Raw genomic sequence first — 15,604 nt, forward strand, 5'->3', positions numbered from 1 at the left:
TAGGCTCAAGGCCTACTACACTGTTTCCAAGTCCGGCCTTTAGTCGCTCCGGGCCGGCGCTTTTGCCGCCGGGGGTAGTGCTACGGAATAGTATTACCGATGACGAAGAGGCGAGCAGTAAGAAGACGACGACGACGATTAGAGGCTAGCGCGGGCTGTTGCCTCTTGGCCAAGTGCGGCGTATTACGTTGTAAATATACTTGTATATAGCTTTTCATTTGCGTCTTCTTACGTAACAATATTACGCTATTTAAGTGCACATGGCCTCATCGAGAGGCTCCATTAAAAACTGTGGCCATTTAGTAAGCATAAATATCTACTGATAATTTCTAATTGACTCGAACGCTTGCTGCGATCACCTAATTCATTAGAAAATATTCAGTAGATTCAAGCTGTTAAGCCTTGTTTCAGACTAACAGGCTACTCTGCGTGTATTGACATATACGCGCTAAAGAAATACATTTAAGAAATCATTATCAGTGATAAATAACCATAAACAAATAAGTGAGTAGCAGTGGAGTTTTCGTACTTTATTGTTTATAGAATCAAAGTTCAGGTAGCTATATTCAAGATATATAACAGGAACTGAAGTGGCAATGGTGTCCCAATTATCACCATTCATGCACTCCACATGCTCCTCTCTTGCACGTCTGAAAAAGAACGTAAAGCTTTAGTGCCTTGAGATGGAGCTTGTGTGACGCCACTTCTTCATTTCCTCATGGGCATATTTTCCAGACATTACTGATTCTCAAGCATTTTGTGACCTTGTACACAAAACAGGAGCTGAAACGCCACCTTTCACGACTGTCTAATCGTGCCGGTAGCGAAGCTTAATTATTCACAAATAATTAGATTGTTTTTCTAGTTGAGAAATATTCCTCGGGTTGGGCTATTTGTTTCTAGAAGTCCAGCTTTTTTTCCAAACTTTGGTAAAGAAATCTATGGGAGACAACTGCAATCGAACTTTTCACAGGTAATGACGATTTCAGCAGAACCCATTTGCGTTAAACTTACAATGGCTGTGCTCTGTACCAATACTTCGCTTTCAATTCTTTCAAACACTGCAAGTCCAAAGCCCATGATCGCAGTTCGACATCGAGTATTAACCACAACATATCGAGACAGTGTAGATGGAGCTCACTCGTGCCACTGGCCCGATTGTTCTGGCAGTGACAAATCTAGTTCATTTTTTAGGAAGCAGTCACAAAGAAGCCCGAAAACAAGAGAGGCAATAAATTACGACTGTACGATCAAACGACCAAACGTCAAATATAATTAAAACATGAAAAATATTGGTGCGGGGAATAAGAAGGTAGCGTCAATTCTTCAATCATAGACATACATGTTTACTCTCGGAAATCGCGGTTCAAGCATGGCAGTTCTCCATGGAAGTTAATAAAAATGCTGGTACACGCAGGTACTGTCGCTATTACTGATCTCTCATGACTATCAGAAGACGCACCTTTCTACTAGTGTCTGGAGAGAACTTCGGTTCAAACAAAGTGGCGAATGCGATTCAACTCACGACACTGTAAGGCACGGTCAAACGTTGGTGGGCCAGTGAACAACGGTTTGTGCTCATCCAATACTTAACTGAGATGATAGCTTGTCTGCTCTAGATAAAAGCTTTCTCAAATTAATTTCTGCAGCATCCTACAAGCCATTTAGTCTGTAGTTTGGTAAGCGCTTCTCATCGCTCTTGTGATCATCTTCTTACGCCCGATGTCTGAAACCGTAAATCATTTCGAATTCGCCCAGTTTTCTGTCATTTAGCGCAGAACGAGAATTCTAATAAGGCCACTGCGGGCTCTTTGGTACTTTGCTGGCATCGCCAGACACATTGTTTCACTGTTTTTGAATAAATGCATGAACTTATATAAGTGACTCGTTGTCTCATTATGGAAATGTCAAATCTCGGAGTTGTTACGTTTTGGTTAAAAAAGAAGGTAGGCTCCGCTTGGTATAGCAGATTGAACGAGGCCATCCAAGTGTCGAAGACTGATTTGTGCTAGTTACCTCAATATCCAATACGGTGTACTAGAAGCATGCTTTAGAGGTACTCACCTTTCCCTTCATACAAGCCATGCCTTCTAGTATAGTAGCACCCCAGCAAGTTCTCATATTGCCTTTCCAATAGCAGCAGTGCATTTTGCACTTCTTGGCTTCGTCCACAGGCTGCAAGTGAAAGCATAGGAGGAATCAGTGAATGCTTGCTGAATGACCAAGATAGTGAAACAATGTTAGTGCTTGAGGGGATATGTATCCGATCACACACACGAAATGTCACGTCGCATATCACCGCCAGAGAACTTAAGCACGCAAGAAAGCCGTGATTACCATTGGTGAGCACGAGTGCCGTATTGACTGACAGCACCATTACCACGGCGATGCTTGCCCGCAGTGGAAAGGATAATCTAGATAGTGCAGAGACTAACAGGCTACTAACAGACTAACAGGCTAAGAGGCCAGTACTTCAGCGTTCTGCTCTGCAGGATGATGCTCTCGACTGCAATCTGCTACGTCACGACTAGCCTGTGTCCTTTGCGCGGTGAAATACGTATTAAATTTGCGCTTCTATCACGCGTCAGCTAAACATTCCACATAGGCAACAGGTTTGACACCCCCGGATGTAGTAATCGGTGAAATTTGTTGGGGGCTGGCTCTATTGGTCATCTTCTCACCTATGGACTACGAAACTAGCTACAAAGCACTACTTTTCCTCCCAAGAGCCCTGTAATACTAAGGGCGTTATTTCTTTGCCCTATATGTGAGAGTTATTTCCGAAGGAATTTAAGGATATTTGAGTAAACCCGAACAGCACGATTTTCCAATCATACAAAATAATAGTCAATTTATTTTTCTGACAATGCACTGCGATTGAGTGTTGGACATCCAACTCAGAAACATACTGCAATGCAAATCTTCTTTAAGAAGCAGTTACGTTTCTTCACTGACAAATGTTTTAATCATTGATCAACGTTTTTCTCATTGGTGCAGTACACTCTAAAAACAGTTGCACCCTTTGGGGTGTATATTTATCACACAACAATAATCTTCATCTGCCTTGCTCGCATTTCCTTTCTTTTGCGCTGCGAGCCCGGAACTTCCAAGTCAGGGCTTGGAAGTTCCGGGATCGCAGCGGCATGCGCGTTATCAGCATGAGAGAGCATTCTCGACAGGAAAGTGGCGAGCGCAGTGATGAAGACAGATGATTATCGTTGTGTGGCAAGTAAACACCCCAAAGGGTGAAACTGTTTTTAGAATGTAGTAAACAGGCCTCTGTAGTTCACGAGACTCCGAATACTTGTGAAACGATGTCTCATTATCAACATAGTGCTGTCACACTTACCGAACGCCGGTGTACTTTGTTGTCGCGAACAATACAAACAAACGAATATTCACGCTTGACAAAGTGGTGGTTCCAGCTCACCTTCATTGGGAAGACCTTCAGTCCCTTGCCTTTGCCACCGACCACCTTCTTGCAATAGTACTTCTCTCGCACTGTTTGTCCTGGGTATTCCTTATGATTTTCCATCAAGTTTGTGCTCGTGAGCAATCTTTTGCACGCTTTCGTTAGCCTCCTGCACGGACCAGACGTGAAGTTCATAAATTATAGTGTAGTGCTTATCGAAAATTCACCGACAATTACGAGAGAGCTGTTCATTGAAATGTAAGTGGCTATCACCGCTGTAGGCCTCGCGGAGTGTTACAAGTGTAATTACAAAGGGTAAGAGACAGAGATAAACTATGCAGATTACCCGCTGGGTGGGTATCAATGTCATGCAAAGGATTTTGCAGGCTGCGGGCTATCTAGCATCACTTGAGGTTTTCCACAGTTACCAGATGGCACGACGTTTCGGCATGAGGCAAAAGACTGTGTGCCCGACGTGGGCGTGTGAGTAACGAGAGCGTCAAGCCGACTGCACAGTGACGATGATGGCTTGACCGGGATCATGATAGAAGGACACGATGGCCATAGCAGGACAAATAATTTATTGTACTGCAGTGAGGAAATGTTATAACTCGTTTAGGTAAAACATGGGCTGGACTAGAATATGGTAAAAGATCTCATAGCATCTCAAAGCGCTAGTTGCCACGAGTGAAGAATGCGAGAAACCTGCGCTCTCTATCTTTAATAAGTAACTTTTTGCTACGTAAAGTTACGCACGTGAGGTACCCCGGGATAAAGTTCACAATTATTCACGCATTTCACTGAGATGACCGAAATTCAGCTAGACTAGAGGCTACTGTGAACTGCAAGTATCATAAGGAGAGCAGTTCACATTACAACATACAAAACACACTCTCGCAAAAACTAAAGGCAGTTGGCAGACGTGTTTTGGAAAGACAAATGCATCACGGCTTAGCTTATTATTGAAGTACTTATCTTTGATCTTATCTATAGGTCCACGGAGGGGAGCGCGGATCAAAAAGTAAATTTTGAGACCTCGTTTAAAGTGCGTTCCCCGCTGACAAACGCTGAATAGAAGTAAACAGGTGCTGGGTTGCTGTGACGGAAAGCTATTACAAACTTTTCATTTCTATTCTGCAACCAGCATTCCACGACTGGCCAAAAAAATTCGGGCCACCCCACTTCACCTGTGTGTCACGTGACGTCGCGAAAACGGCGATGGTTTCCCATCTGATATGACGTGTGCACACTGATTATGCATGAACATATCGAAAAAGAGAAAAATAATTCTCTCTGATTCGGCGCCTTTTCGTCATTAGCCCTGTAATTCTAACTGACATTAACAGAAAATGATGGAGCATGGCAGGTCACGTAAGGCGTAGGTTAGATAACCGGGGGGGCATTAGGGTTAGGGGATGGGATCCAAGAAAGGGGAAGCTAGGTCGAGAACGGCAGAAGACTAGGTGGGGTGATTAAATTAAGAGATTTGCAGGTGCTGATTGGAATCGGTCGGTGCAGGACAGGGGTAATTGGAGATCGCAGGCAGAGGCATTCGTCCTGCAGTAGACACAAAATAGGCTGATGATGATGATAATGATGATGACTTCCTGGACGCACCCACTTCACCTGTCTCTCACGCAAGGTCACAAAACGCCGTTTGGAAAGCAAACAAAAGTGACCTCCTATAAACGAGGAGAACGTTTGATTGGACAGGCCAGAGCTGCACATCATTGCCCGATGCTTGCGTCCGTGGTTACGCAAATTGACGTCTGGTGATTGGAATAAAAAGAGATTGGAATTTTTCACGTTATGGGGCCCCTGGAACTGATAACCGAATCTCGCGGTATTCGGTATTATTAATAAAATTCTGGCGTTTTACGTGCCAGAACCACGATTTCATTTATGAGGCGAACTCCGGATTAGCATTGACTCCTTGGGGCTATTTAGCGTGCGCCTAAATCTAAGCACGCGAGCCTCTTTGTTTTGCGTCTGTATGTGTGTGTGTGCGTGCGTGTGTGCGTGTGTGCGTGTGTGCGCGTGTGTGTTTTTGTCTGATTTAGGCCACATCGAAGTGCGGCAGCCGCGATAAAACTCGCAACCTCGAGCTCTGCAGCGCAATGCCATAGCAACCAAGCAACTGTGGAGGGTTGAGCCTGATTACGCTCGAGTGCGATTGTACGCACTTGTGGAACCACCGAGCACAGCTAAGAGCACAGGGGGTTTTATTTGTACATCCCTTCACTTGATCGCAAATTGATCCATCGTTTCTAACTACTCTTCCTCACCTTTTAAGCCGTACCCCTCCCCCCTCTCCCCACTACTCGCTAATGTCTAAAACCAGCGACGCGCCAAAAGAAGAAAAGTTTGCCGCACACTGAAGTATCGTCAAATCAAGCGCAAGTACAGGAATACGTCGCCATACTGTCGAGAACAGTGACACCTACTTGACCCGCAGTGCTTTTACGGGCGTGAGGCAGAGTGTTAGTGAGTGAGCGAAGGGTGTAGTTGACGTGAGTATCAACATGAGTGAGCGCCTTTGAATTTTAGTGGAAGCGACCACGAACGTGGCTGAGATGGCGACTGTGGGTGGCAGTATGTATGTGAGTGAATGCCGGGATTGGATGCGAGAATGAGGGAACTCGTGGGGCTACCAGTAAGTGTGAAGTGAAGTTATTATAAGCATCAGTGAGTGTTGGTGAGTATGAATGAGCACGAGTAGGAACTTTAGCGAGTACTAACGCGTGCGAGTGCGTACATGGCCTGCGATAATATTGGGGATAGAGGAACTGTTAGTGAATGCTCGACTATACTGTCGGGCTATGATAAAGGTTATGCTCAGAAAAACCCAGACCTATAGTTCAAGATGGTTGAAGCACTGCGGCTCACCCGTAGACTTTGCGGATGCTGTCTTCGGTGCATGGAGAAAGTCTGTATTTCTTTAGTCCTCCGTCCACATAACTCATGAGGTAACCCTCACTCCATGGGCACCTCGGGGTAGTGTCATGATCTGATCCCATTCTGCACCGTAGAACAACGATTTAATTTGTATGCAAATTTTACGCCAATGGCGCACAAAATGCACTTACATATGTCCCAACTCGTGTGCCATAGTATTGACTCCACTGTAAGCGGTTGCTTTGTCTTCACCGACACCGACCCCGTGCTTGCTGCATACCGCACCAACGAATGCGCGTCCTGAAAGAATAAAAATTATTGTATAGCCATATCATAGCGGCAATTTGTGATTTAAAATACTTGCATTCGGATATACGCGCGTAGTTGTCGATTATTAAGGTTTGTATTTTTGCTGCTACGCTATTTCTCTTTAATGGTCGCTTTCGTTTACCAAAGGTTCGGTGAGAAAATGTTCCAATAGCCAGGGGAACTCATGCTGGAAAGTGTTGTTTTCATTGGCTTTACTTAACGAAAAATAACAAAAACATAGACGTTTCGCCACCTATGCGGGTGGCATCGTCAGTACACAATGGCAACAAATGAGAAATAAATCCCATTTATCTATAGAACTGCCGTAAATATCCGGCAGGGGGCCACGGTTAGAGTTGCATGAAGATTGATTACGACGGATAAACCATGATTCTACGAACTTTCTTGGGCCACATCGGTGTTCCCGTGCTAGTGTGGTTACATTGTCAAAATCGAACATGTGTCCCTTTGATACGCAGCGCCGCATGCAAAAACCCCGCGAGAGCAAGGCCGAAAGGCCAGCTTCCTTTGTGTGCATTCCGTATGTCCGCGGTGTATCAGAAGCAGTGCGCAGGGCTTTACGGCCTTTGGGGGTTCGAACTGTGTTCAAACCCTCGTACACATTGGGAAACGTGTTCCCGAAGCCAAAGGACCGCACACCTCCGGACGAACAAAGTGGTGTCGTCTACAAGGTCGACTGCTCGGTATGTGGTGCCAGCTACATTGGCGAGACGGGGCGGCGACGTCGCACTCGAATCAAGGAACATTTAAGAGATGCTACGAAAGCCACCCATGCTACACGTGCCAAGACAGAATTGGTAGATCATTGTTTATTAAAGGGCAATCAGGCGAATATCAGATCGATCTGACTTCCACTGTCAGACGCTACATATATTAAAAGATAAACGAAGGTGATTGACGCGATAACGAAAGGAAATAAACTGTGTGAAAACTGCACGCATCGTGCGAAAACATTTAAAGGACGACAAAAAATAATTCGCTTCAGCAGGAGCTTGTCATTCATCACACGATGATGACGCGCTAAGACCCACCTTGTTCGTGAGCCCTGTGAGCGCACACACAAATGCAAATTAGATTTTGTTCCCGAGAGGACATGCGCATTCAGCAAATAGATGTTTCGGTTCCTCATCAGGTTGTTGCGGTATATGGAGCTGCAGTACCCATAGCGAACCACGTGTGTAGGGTAGCAAGGCGCCTTGAAATGGATCCCACGTGACCTGTCTATTTTTATTCCGCTTTGAACCCGCATTTGCCATTAGTGTTGTCTAATGTAACTAAATGCCCTGACATTATTTACCGTACGACCTGTGTTACCAGACATATTGTGATGGGCTTCGGACCTTGCCGACCTTTATAAGTGGCCCTAGGACCAAGTGATCGCCGGCAGCTTTTGCAAGGCCAGGCATTCCTCCTAACGTTTTTCACACCGCTCACATGTACTTTCCTTCAGTAGCGCCTCTGGTTGACGAACGGCTATTCATTCCACACTGTAATATTCAAGAGCGCTTCATACGACAGATATATATTGCTGCGAGGAGAAAATAAAACCTCTTCTTTGTGACTGCATCTCACGCCTCTGTGCAAGGAGAGCACCTAGTCGTGCTACAAAGTTGACAACAGCCTCTTGTAGCATAAGATTATCCTGAGACACCGGCATATATTGTTGTCTCCAGATATGACTTTGAACTTTTTACTACGCTTTCTCCTCGCAAAATGGATTCTCCTTACACGCTAGTTGTCTTGCACGTGCTAATGAGGAAATCTTGCTAGGCTACCCACATGGGCTTCTTGCATTAAACGTAGGAGCTCTCGCAGAAGGAGATGACGTGTTTCGGGTCACCCGGTTTATGAGTGAGTGAGTGAAGAAACATTTATTGTAGGTCCGGCGAGGACGCGAACTCGTCGCGCACCCGGCTAGTCCCACGTCGGGACCGGCAGGTCTAGCCCACCGACCCGGTCGCGGGCACGCCGGACAGCCAGGATTTGCTGTTCCAGAGCGGGGCTACGCAGAAGCGAGTCCCACTCCTCCTTGATGAACTTAGGGTATGTTGACCCGCACTCCCACAGCATGTGCGCTAGAGTAGAGGTCTGCCCCCAGGAGGGGCAGGCGTCGTCGCGATACACGTCCGGGTAAGCCTCGTGGAGAACGGACAGACACGGATACGTACTAGTCTGCAGAAGCCTAAGAGAAACGGCTTGCGCCCTATTCAACCTGGGGTGAGGGGGTGGAAAGACCCTTCTAGACATGTAGAAGAATTTAATAATCTCGTTATGAGTAGCGGGAGCATCCCTGTGGCCGTAGGGAGGAGGGGAGTCGGTGCTTCTTGCAGAGGAAGCGCGGTCGGTGAGGTCAAGCGCAGCCTCGTGAGCAGACTCATTCAGGTTCTGGGGGGCACCCTCGACCGACCCTACGTGAGCTGGAAACCAGTGGATTGAATGATGCGTGAGAGCATATCGATTCGAGTTGCTAAGAAGACGAGCAGCTTGCTTGGCGATGCAACCCTTCTGAAAAGCCCTAACTGCCGTTTTGGAATCGCTATATATCTCGGACCCACGACCGTCTAGCAGGGCGAGGGCGATGGCGGCTTGCTCGGCGACTCCGGGGTCTGAAGTGCGAATGGAGGCGCAATTAGAAATCTTGCCGCTGGAGTCGACCACAACGATGGCAAAGGTCTTCCCATCGCTGTACTCCGCGGCGTCGACGAAGCTTGCTCTAATGTCTCGTTGCTTTATCTGTTTGAGGATGGCTGCTGCTCTGGCCTTGCGTCTGCCCTCGTTATGGACGGGATGGACGTTTCTGGGCACAGGGGCCACTTCGAACTTGTCTCGAATGCACCTAGGGATCGGGGTACTGACCATCGGGAATCCCGCAGGGTGGTAACCCAACTCTTCGAGGATGTGTTTACCTGCCGCTGTGGTGCTCAGGCGAGTGAGTTGCGCACGTTCTTGGGCCTCGGCAATCTCCTCGGCAGTGTTATGCACCCCCAGCTTGAGGAGATCCTCGGTATGGGTCCTGATGGGTAGCCCGAGAGCCCTCTTGACCACTTTACGGATGAGAGCGTTGAGCTTGTCTCGCTCCGCTCTGAGCCAGTTGTGCATAGAAATTGTGTACGCAAAGTGACATAGCACGAAGGCATTGATAAGCCTGAGGAGATTGTTTTCCTTCATTCCTCGGTGCCGGTTTGCTATTCTGCGAACGAGGCGGAAAGCGTTGTCCGTCTTTGCGATGATCTTGCGGAGAGCCGTTCCGTTCCCGCCGTTGAATTCGACAAACATGCCGAGGACCCGAATAACGTCGACCCTGGGTATCACCCCCCCGTCACAAGTACGAAGACTGATGCTGCTTTCGGAAACTGGCTTCCAATCTTTGGGTCTGCCTCCCTTCTCTTTTCTGTAAAGCAGAAGCTCCGACTTGGCGGGGGAGCATCGAAGTCCGGTGGGGCGGAGATACTCCTCGACCACATCGATCGCCTCCTGCATGGATTCTTCGACTCTGCCCTCGCAGCCGCCGGGGCACCATAAGGTGATGTCGTCGGCGTATTGGTTTATTGCATTGTGATGTCGTCGGCGTATACCCGGTTTATTGCACCCGGTGCAACATGCAGAAGCAGCCTGCATGTCCTTAAACTGACATCCATGACGTACGTAGATTGTATTCTTACTCTGTGTATAGAAAAGTGAATTATGCACAGCTAAGTTTCTTTTACCACAGCGTTGGTGCAATGCCCGAATGAATTGAGTGTTGGTGATCTGCTGAACATTAGTCGCGGTTGGCTATCTTTAAAGTACCTAACTGGTAAGGACTCTTTCGTTGTGATGCCAACATGCGAAGCTCTTCACTCAAACATTTTACTGATACCTTTCATGGCGGTTTCCTTATTGGCAGCCAGCGATTCACGATAAGTTTAGATACACTCCGCGAGATAGTAGCGAAATGTCCGGTTAGTCTTCCCGGAAGAACAGCGTGCAGTGCACGTGGGCGCGTCGATAATTCTTTTCACATTCATGCTAGCAACTCAATTGAAGGACTCATGGTGACATATCTTCATGACCCCTCCTCCACCCCCTTCACAAAAAAAAAGGAGTTCAAGTGGGGCAGTTGCCGAGCCAGTCTAAGAGACAAACTCTGTTTGGACAAACCCCATCCCACCACCAGCACTTACCCGCTATGCCTTTCTCCACTCTTCCATGGTCCACCTTTATCAGATCCAGGCTGAAAGTATATTGTAACTGCAGTTATTTAAAAAGCTGTAGTGGTATCATGGCATGAGCAGTTCCACGAAAATAAGAGTGATGCCGAAAACCTTCAGGAAATGATGTACCACTGTAAGTCCACTGGGTGATTATGTATTAGCGGTATTAATGAGGATTGATCGTTCTTTGTGTATTGCCTATTTGAGATTGCTTACGCAACTCATTGCTTTTTATTAGGTACTCATTATACATTCAACATGATAGTTTGAAAGTTACTTTTACTATTTGTATCAAGACATTAAATAATGGTGATTTTATAGTTCATTCTTGTGTTCGTTTCAGTTTATGTATAGGTCTTACCGGATTCCTAAGCAAATAAAGCTAAGGAAACGGTGTCGAGCAGTCCACCAGGTCGACAAGCCGATGAACGTGTGCGGTGTGCTTAAGACAACCTGAGGTGCGTGTAACTTGTATAAGAAAAGCAAATAAGCATCTGTGTATGTAATGACGACAAACTGTACGGTAATGAAGTCTTTTGTTGAACGATGTCTCATTGAGCGCCGGCCACATCACTAGCAATGAGACGTCTTTCGCAGTCGTCTGAGCACTTTAGAAGGGCGCTGTCCTCCGTGCAGAAAGTGCTTGGACCACGCACGTGCCCCAACAAACAGACATAAGCTCTAAAGACTGCACGAGAGTTTGGTGTAAACAGTGACTTGGTAAATTTTTGTTAGCAGTAGGTTATGCCTGTTTATGCTTCCACAACGCTCCCTACCAGTCCATGCTCGCGTTGTTCACGGTATTCTACTCGTGACCCTCTTTCTTCTCCTCCTCCCCTTCGTTTGCGCAGAGTAGCAGGCCAGATACTCCACTTTCCGGCCGACCTCTCTGCCTCTTCCAGTCAGTAAACTTCTTCTTCAACTCCTTTCTTTTTCTTTTTTTCTCCGTGATCCACGGACTTACGCTGTTAATGCTTGGCTATATTCTTATAGACGTCTGACAGTGCTTAGCATTTTCGTTATCTATTCCCACCTATGATGTTCAGATGGCCAGCCCTATCGGTGGCCATATTTGCCATATGTCAAATGTAATAAGAAGAACAAGAACCAGATTTAGGCGTTTCTATCATTGCGACGGCAAATATATGGACACTCCAGGCGCATTTCTACCATCGTCGCTGACATCGGAGTCCATGTCGTCGTGATGTTCCGTATAAAGTCCGAATGCCATCAAATTGTCGCCGTGCGGCGCCGTATGCTGTATGTGCGAATGAAAGCTTGCGAGGGTGAGCCGACGATGGTGGCTCTGCGCGCGCAAGGTAGGGCAGCAGGCAGGTAGCGCACTGTTTTCCATCGCGCGGTAAGACACCGGGGGGAGTGTTACTTCGGTGGACGCTGCGTATGGTGTGGCCACGGGGGCCCTGCCTATAGAAAGCCATCTGCGATGAGGACAGAGTGCGCCCAGTGCTTCGTGATCGCTGTATTCCCACCGCTTAGTTCGCGTTGCAGTGAGAGGCAGCACGAAGGTCACTTCGCCAGCTGCTGCCGCCGCGCTTCCTCACTACAGCGTTTTTATAGCACATCTCTGAACATGAACATGAACACATCTCGAGGGAGATGTGTTCATGTTTGTTTGCACGCGCCTGACATCATGCTTGTTGCATATCACATTGACCACAAATAAAGACAGGGACAGCGGAAGAGAACACAAGAACAACACGGGCGGTGTAACGCCCGTGTTGTTTTTGTGTTCGCTTCCGCTGTACCCGTCTTTATTGGCGGTCAATATGATATGCAGTAAACAACAACTAGGCCAAACTGAAGTTCTTCTGAACCATGCTTGCTAATTTAGTTAGTTAGCGCATGTTCACAAGTTTATATGGCCGATAAAGCTACTATATGTACTTTGTATAGCTGTCTACTTATTTCCTATCACAACTCATGATTTGCATTTTGGGCGGAACTGCAACTTTTTACGTTAAACACGACGACTTACACCAGATATAGCTGAAAGAAGTAGCCAGCATCAAATGCTTACCCGGTCACAAGAAACACCACGTCAGGTTCCCCTGGTATCTTATCATCTTCATGATATTTCAGTATACCGTCCAACGTGACACCCGTGTCTATAGTACCTTGAATGTTTTTGGCAAAAGGAGGCTCCTGTTACGAAAGGAAGAAAGTAAATAAGGAAGTGAGTGTGTCTGCAGTATTATTCGATTTCGTACGAATGTTTTATTCGGCATTCTGCTATTATCAAACACTGTCTTACTCGAGGACAATGTATGCAGTCTTTATAATATGAAATGGCAGTGGATTGCACATATAGTCATTTTTCAGTCGTTTAGGAGCTACGTTCTTTTTTCTTTTTCTTTTTTTTTGCGCTGGCGTTTCTTTTTCAGTAAGCAGTATACGGTGAGAAATAAGCTGCTTACTCCAAAACAATAATGTATCCGCGTCCCAGCAAATGTCTTTGGGAGTCATGGGTGCGGAGTGGCATGAACCTTTACTCGTGCAATAAAATTCGGGAAACCCCAACCAAAATTTATTACAGACCTGGTACTTCCGAGTAAGGCTGATTTCTTTTTTGAGGATTGAAATGGTGAGAAGTGCATTGATATTTACGAGAGTTTTATGCCTATAGGCCCCGGAGGGTAAACAGGCGTACAGCTACCTTATCGAGAGCTTGGTAGTAGAATAGGGAACAGTTCATGAGCTACCTATACACCCACCCCGCTTCACTGACCATTCGGTACCGTTGCGTCTTTTTTGCCTTATCCAAAAGAGCACATGCCTACTGAAAAAAAAAGGTGGTGCGTGAGTATGTATGTATCAACTACAACCAACTGTAACGCAATAGAAGCCTTGTGTTCAGCCCTGTTTCACTAAGTGCCGACAACATAACCAACCATTACATCATATGTAGCCGTCTGAGCACATTAGAACGGCGTCTTTTCTCTGGGACCAAATTGGACGATGTCGGTGCCCAAACAAACATGTATGAGCTCTGTAAGCTCTACAAGATACATTGCTCAAAGTTTAAACGTCTTACGGAGGCATAACAAGGAAGTGGGCTGGAAGAATTCGGCAGATAGCACACGAATGACCATCCCCATGTTAACAGAGACGGTAGTAGTGCCATGGTGAAGTACTGCAGCCTACTCAAGCACTACAATGACCGCGAGCGCGTTTGGAGAGGCATTTCCAGAGGCGACTCCTTTTTGAATCATGGAATTCTCGGGAGAGGACAGGAACTGCCCTTTGGAAACAGTAACCAGAAGTTGTCCATCATCACCTGCCGCGGTTGCTCAGTGGCTATGGTGTTAGGCTGCTGAGCACGAGGTCGCGGGATCGAATCCCGGCCACGGCGGCCGCATTTCGATGCGGGCGAAATGCGAAAACACCCGTGAACTGAGATTTAGGTGCACGTTAAAGAACCCCAGGTTGTCGAAATTTCCGGAGTCCTCCACTACGGCGTGCCTCATAATCAGAAAGTGGTTTTGGCACCTAAAATCCCATAATTTAAGTTGTCCATCATCTGTGCAGGGTCGCCATACGACAGCGGAGCCGCCAGAGCGAGCATTAAACATTAGCACCGGAGCGCTTCCGGCCATGTCAACCGAGAAGGAACCAGAGGGACTCCGAAACATCTGATTTACAATAAATGCTAGTTGGAATTTTCACTGCATTAATGTATATCTTGATGAAAATAAACAGCGCAGCTCTTATGCAAACAGCAGGTAAAGAAGACACACAAAAGCGCTTACTCACAACTAAACTTTTACTGAGAACTTAGCGACGTATACATGGGAGAAATTCTCGTAGTGGAAGAACAAAGAAATACATGCGAATAACTGAAAATAATCCTTTTGCACATGCCACCCTTACCTATTATTCTTGTGAAATGTTGCCCAGCGAAACTGAGAGCGAACTCGGAAATTTTTGTTGACGACTACCGCTGATAACGTGCACATCCGTGAACAAAAGTGTACTGACTACCAGAGCGCGTGGCAAACTGCGTTGGACGCGCCATCTACCGACGCAGCGTCTGCTGTCGAGACTATGCGCTCGAGCGGCGGTGCGCATGCGTGCCCGTCACACCTGCCGGCATGTCGCGTCGCTTTTCCTAACGAGCTACGCTGCTCGTCGGTTAAACCTTCAATACTACTTACTCTGAACATCTGTGGCGCTGTTCCACTAGGTGACTACGGTGGAGCTGGCTGACGCGTCCATCGCACATCGCGTTGCTTCGGCTATTGCGCAGCCTACTGCCTTATCTCGCGTCTTTTGATAGCTCGCACCAGAATGCCTTGCTTCTTAATTCGGCGCTGCGTAATTATGTTATCAGAACCTCCTCTATTTTTGCTGCCGTTTCTTCAAATACAATTTTCCCAGCGGTGCCCCATGTCACGCAAAAGGATTGCTATGGTGCATCGACACTTTATTCTACGAAGGCAGCAGCAGCACGTGTAGGCATGCAAGAATTGGAAGCGCTTCCGATGACACCACGGCGCAGACACAAGTAAGCATTCTGTCCGAGTCATCAAAAGGCGCGAGAGAAGTCGGCAGGCCGCGCGTTAACTGAAGAAATGCAATGCAGCAAGGACGCGTGAGCCAGCTTTTCCGCAGCCACTCAGCGAGACAGCGGTGCAGATATGGATGGACCGATGGATGTTATGAGCGCCCCTTTGGAACGGGATGGTGGGTTGCGCCACCATGCTCTTGCTGTTATACTGCCTAATGGCCTACATAGGTAACAAAAAAAGAAAAAAAA

The 15,604-nt window shown here is 46.9% G+C and overlaps 1 protein-coding gene across 3 annotated transcripts in view; it reads right to left on the reverse strand.

The window, feature by feature from the left end:
• Nucleotides 1-515: 515 nt before the first annotated feature.
• Nucleotides 516-15,604, reverse strand: part of LOC139050657 (venom metalloproteinase antarease TserMP_A-like) — a 265,847-nt gene continuing 250,758 nt past the window's right edge. For all 3 annotated transcript variants that reach the window (XM_070527247.1, XM_070527248.1, XM_070527246.1), the window contains exons 9-15: nucleotides 12,869-12,993; nucleotides 10,801-10,850; nucleotides 6,499-6,607; nucleotides 6,299-6,430; nucleotides 3,431-3,581; nucleotides 2,065-2,175; nucleotides 516-650 (exon numbers count right to left, since the gene is read on the reverse strand). In XM_070527247.1, the coding sequence (XP_070383348.1) occupies nucleotides 612-650; nucleotides 2,065-2,175; nucleotides 3,431-3,581; nucleotides 6,299-6,430; nucleotides 6,499-6,607; nucleotides 10,801-10,850; nucleotides 12,869-12,993 (717 nt within the window). In that variant the 3' untranslated portion in view covers nucleotides 516-611. The remainder of the gene's footprint in view (nucleotides 651-2,064; nucleotides 2,176-3,430; nucleotides 3,582-6,298; nucleotides 6,431-6,498; nucleotides 6,608-10,800; nucleotides 10,851-12,868; nucleotides 12,994-15,604) is intronic.

This window comes from Dermacentor albipictus, chromosome 10 (genome assembly GCF_038994185.2).
Source record: "Dermacentor albipictus isolate Rhodes 1998 colony chromosome 10, USDA_Dalb.pri_finalv2, whole genome shotgun sequence".
NCBI classification, from domain to species: Eukaryota; Metazoa; Arthropoda; class Arachnida; order Ixodida; family Ixodidae; genus Dermacentor; species Dermacentor albipictus.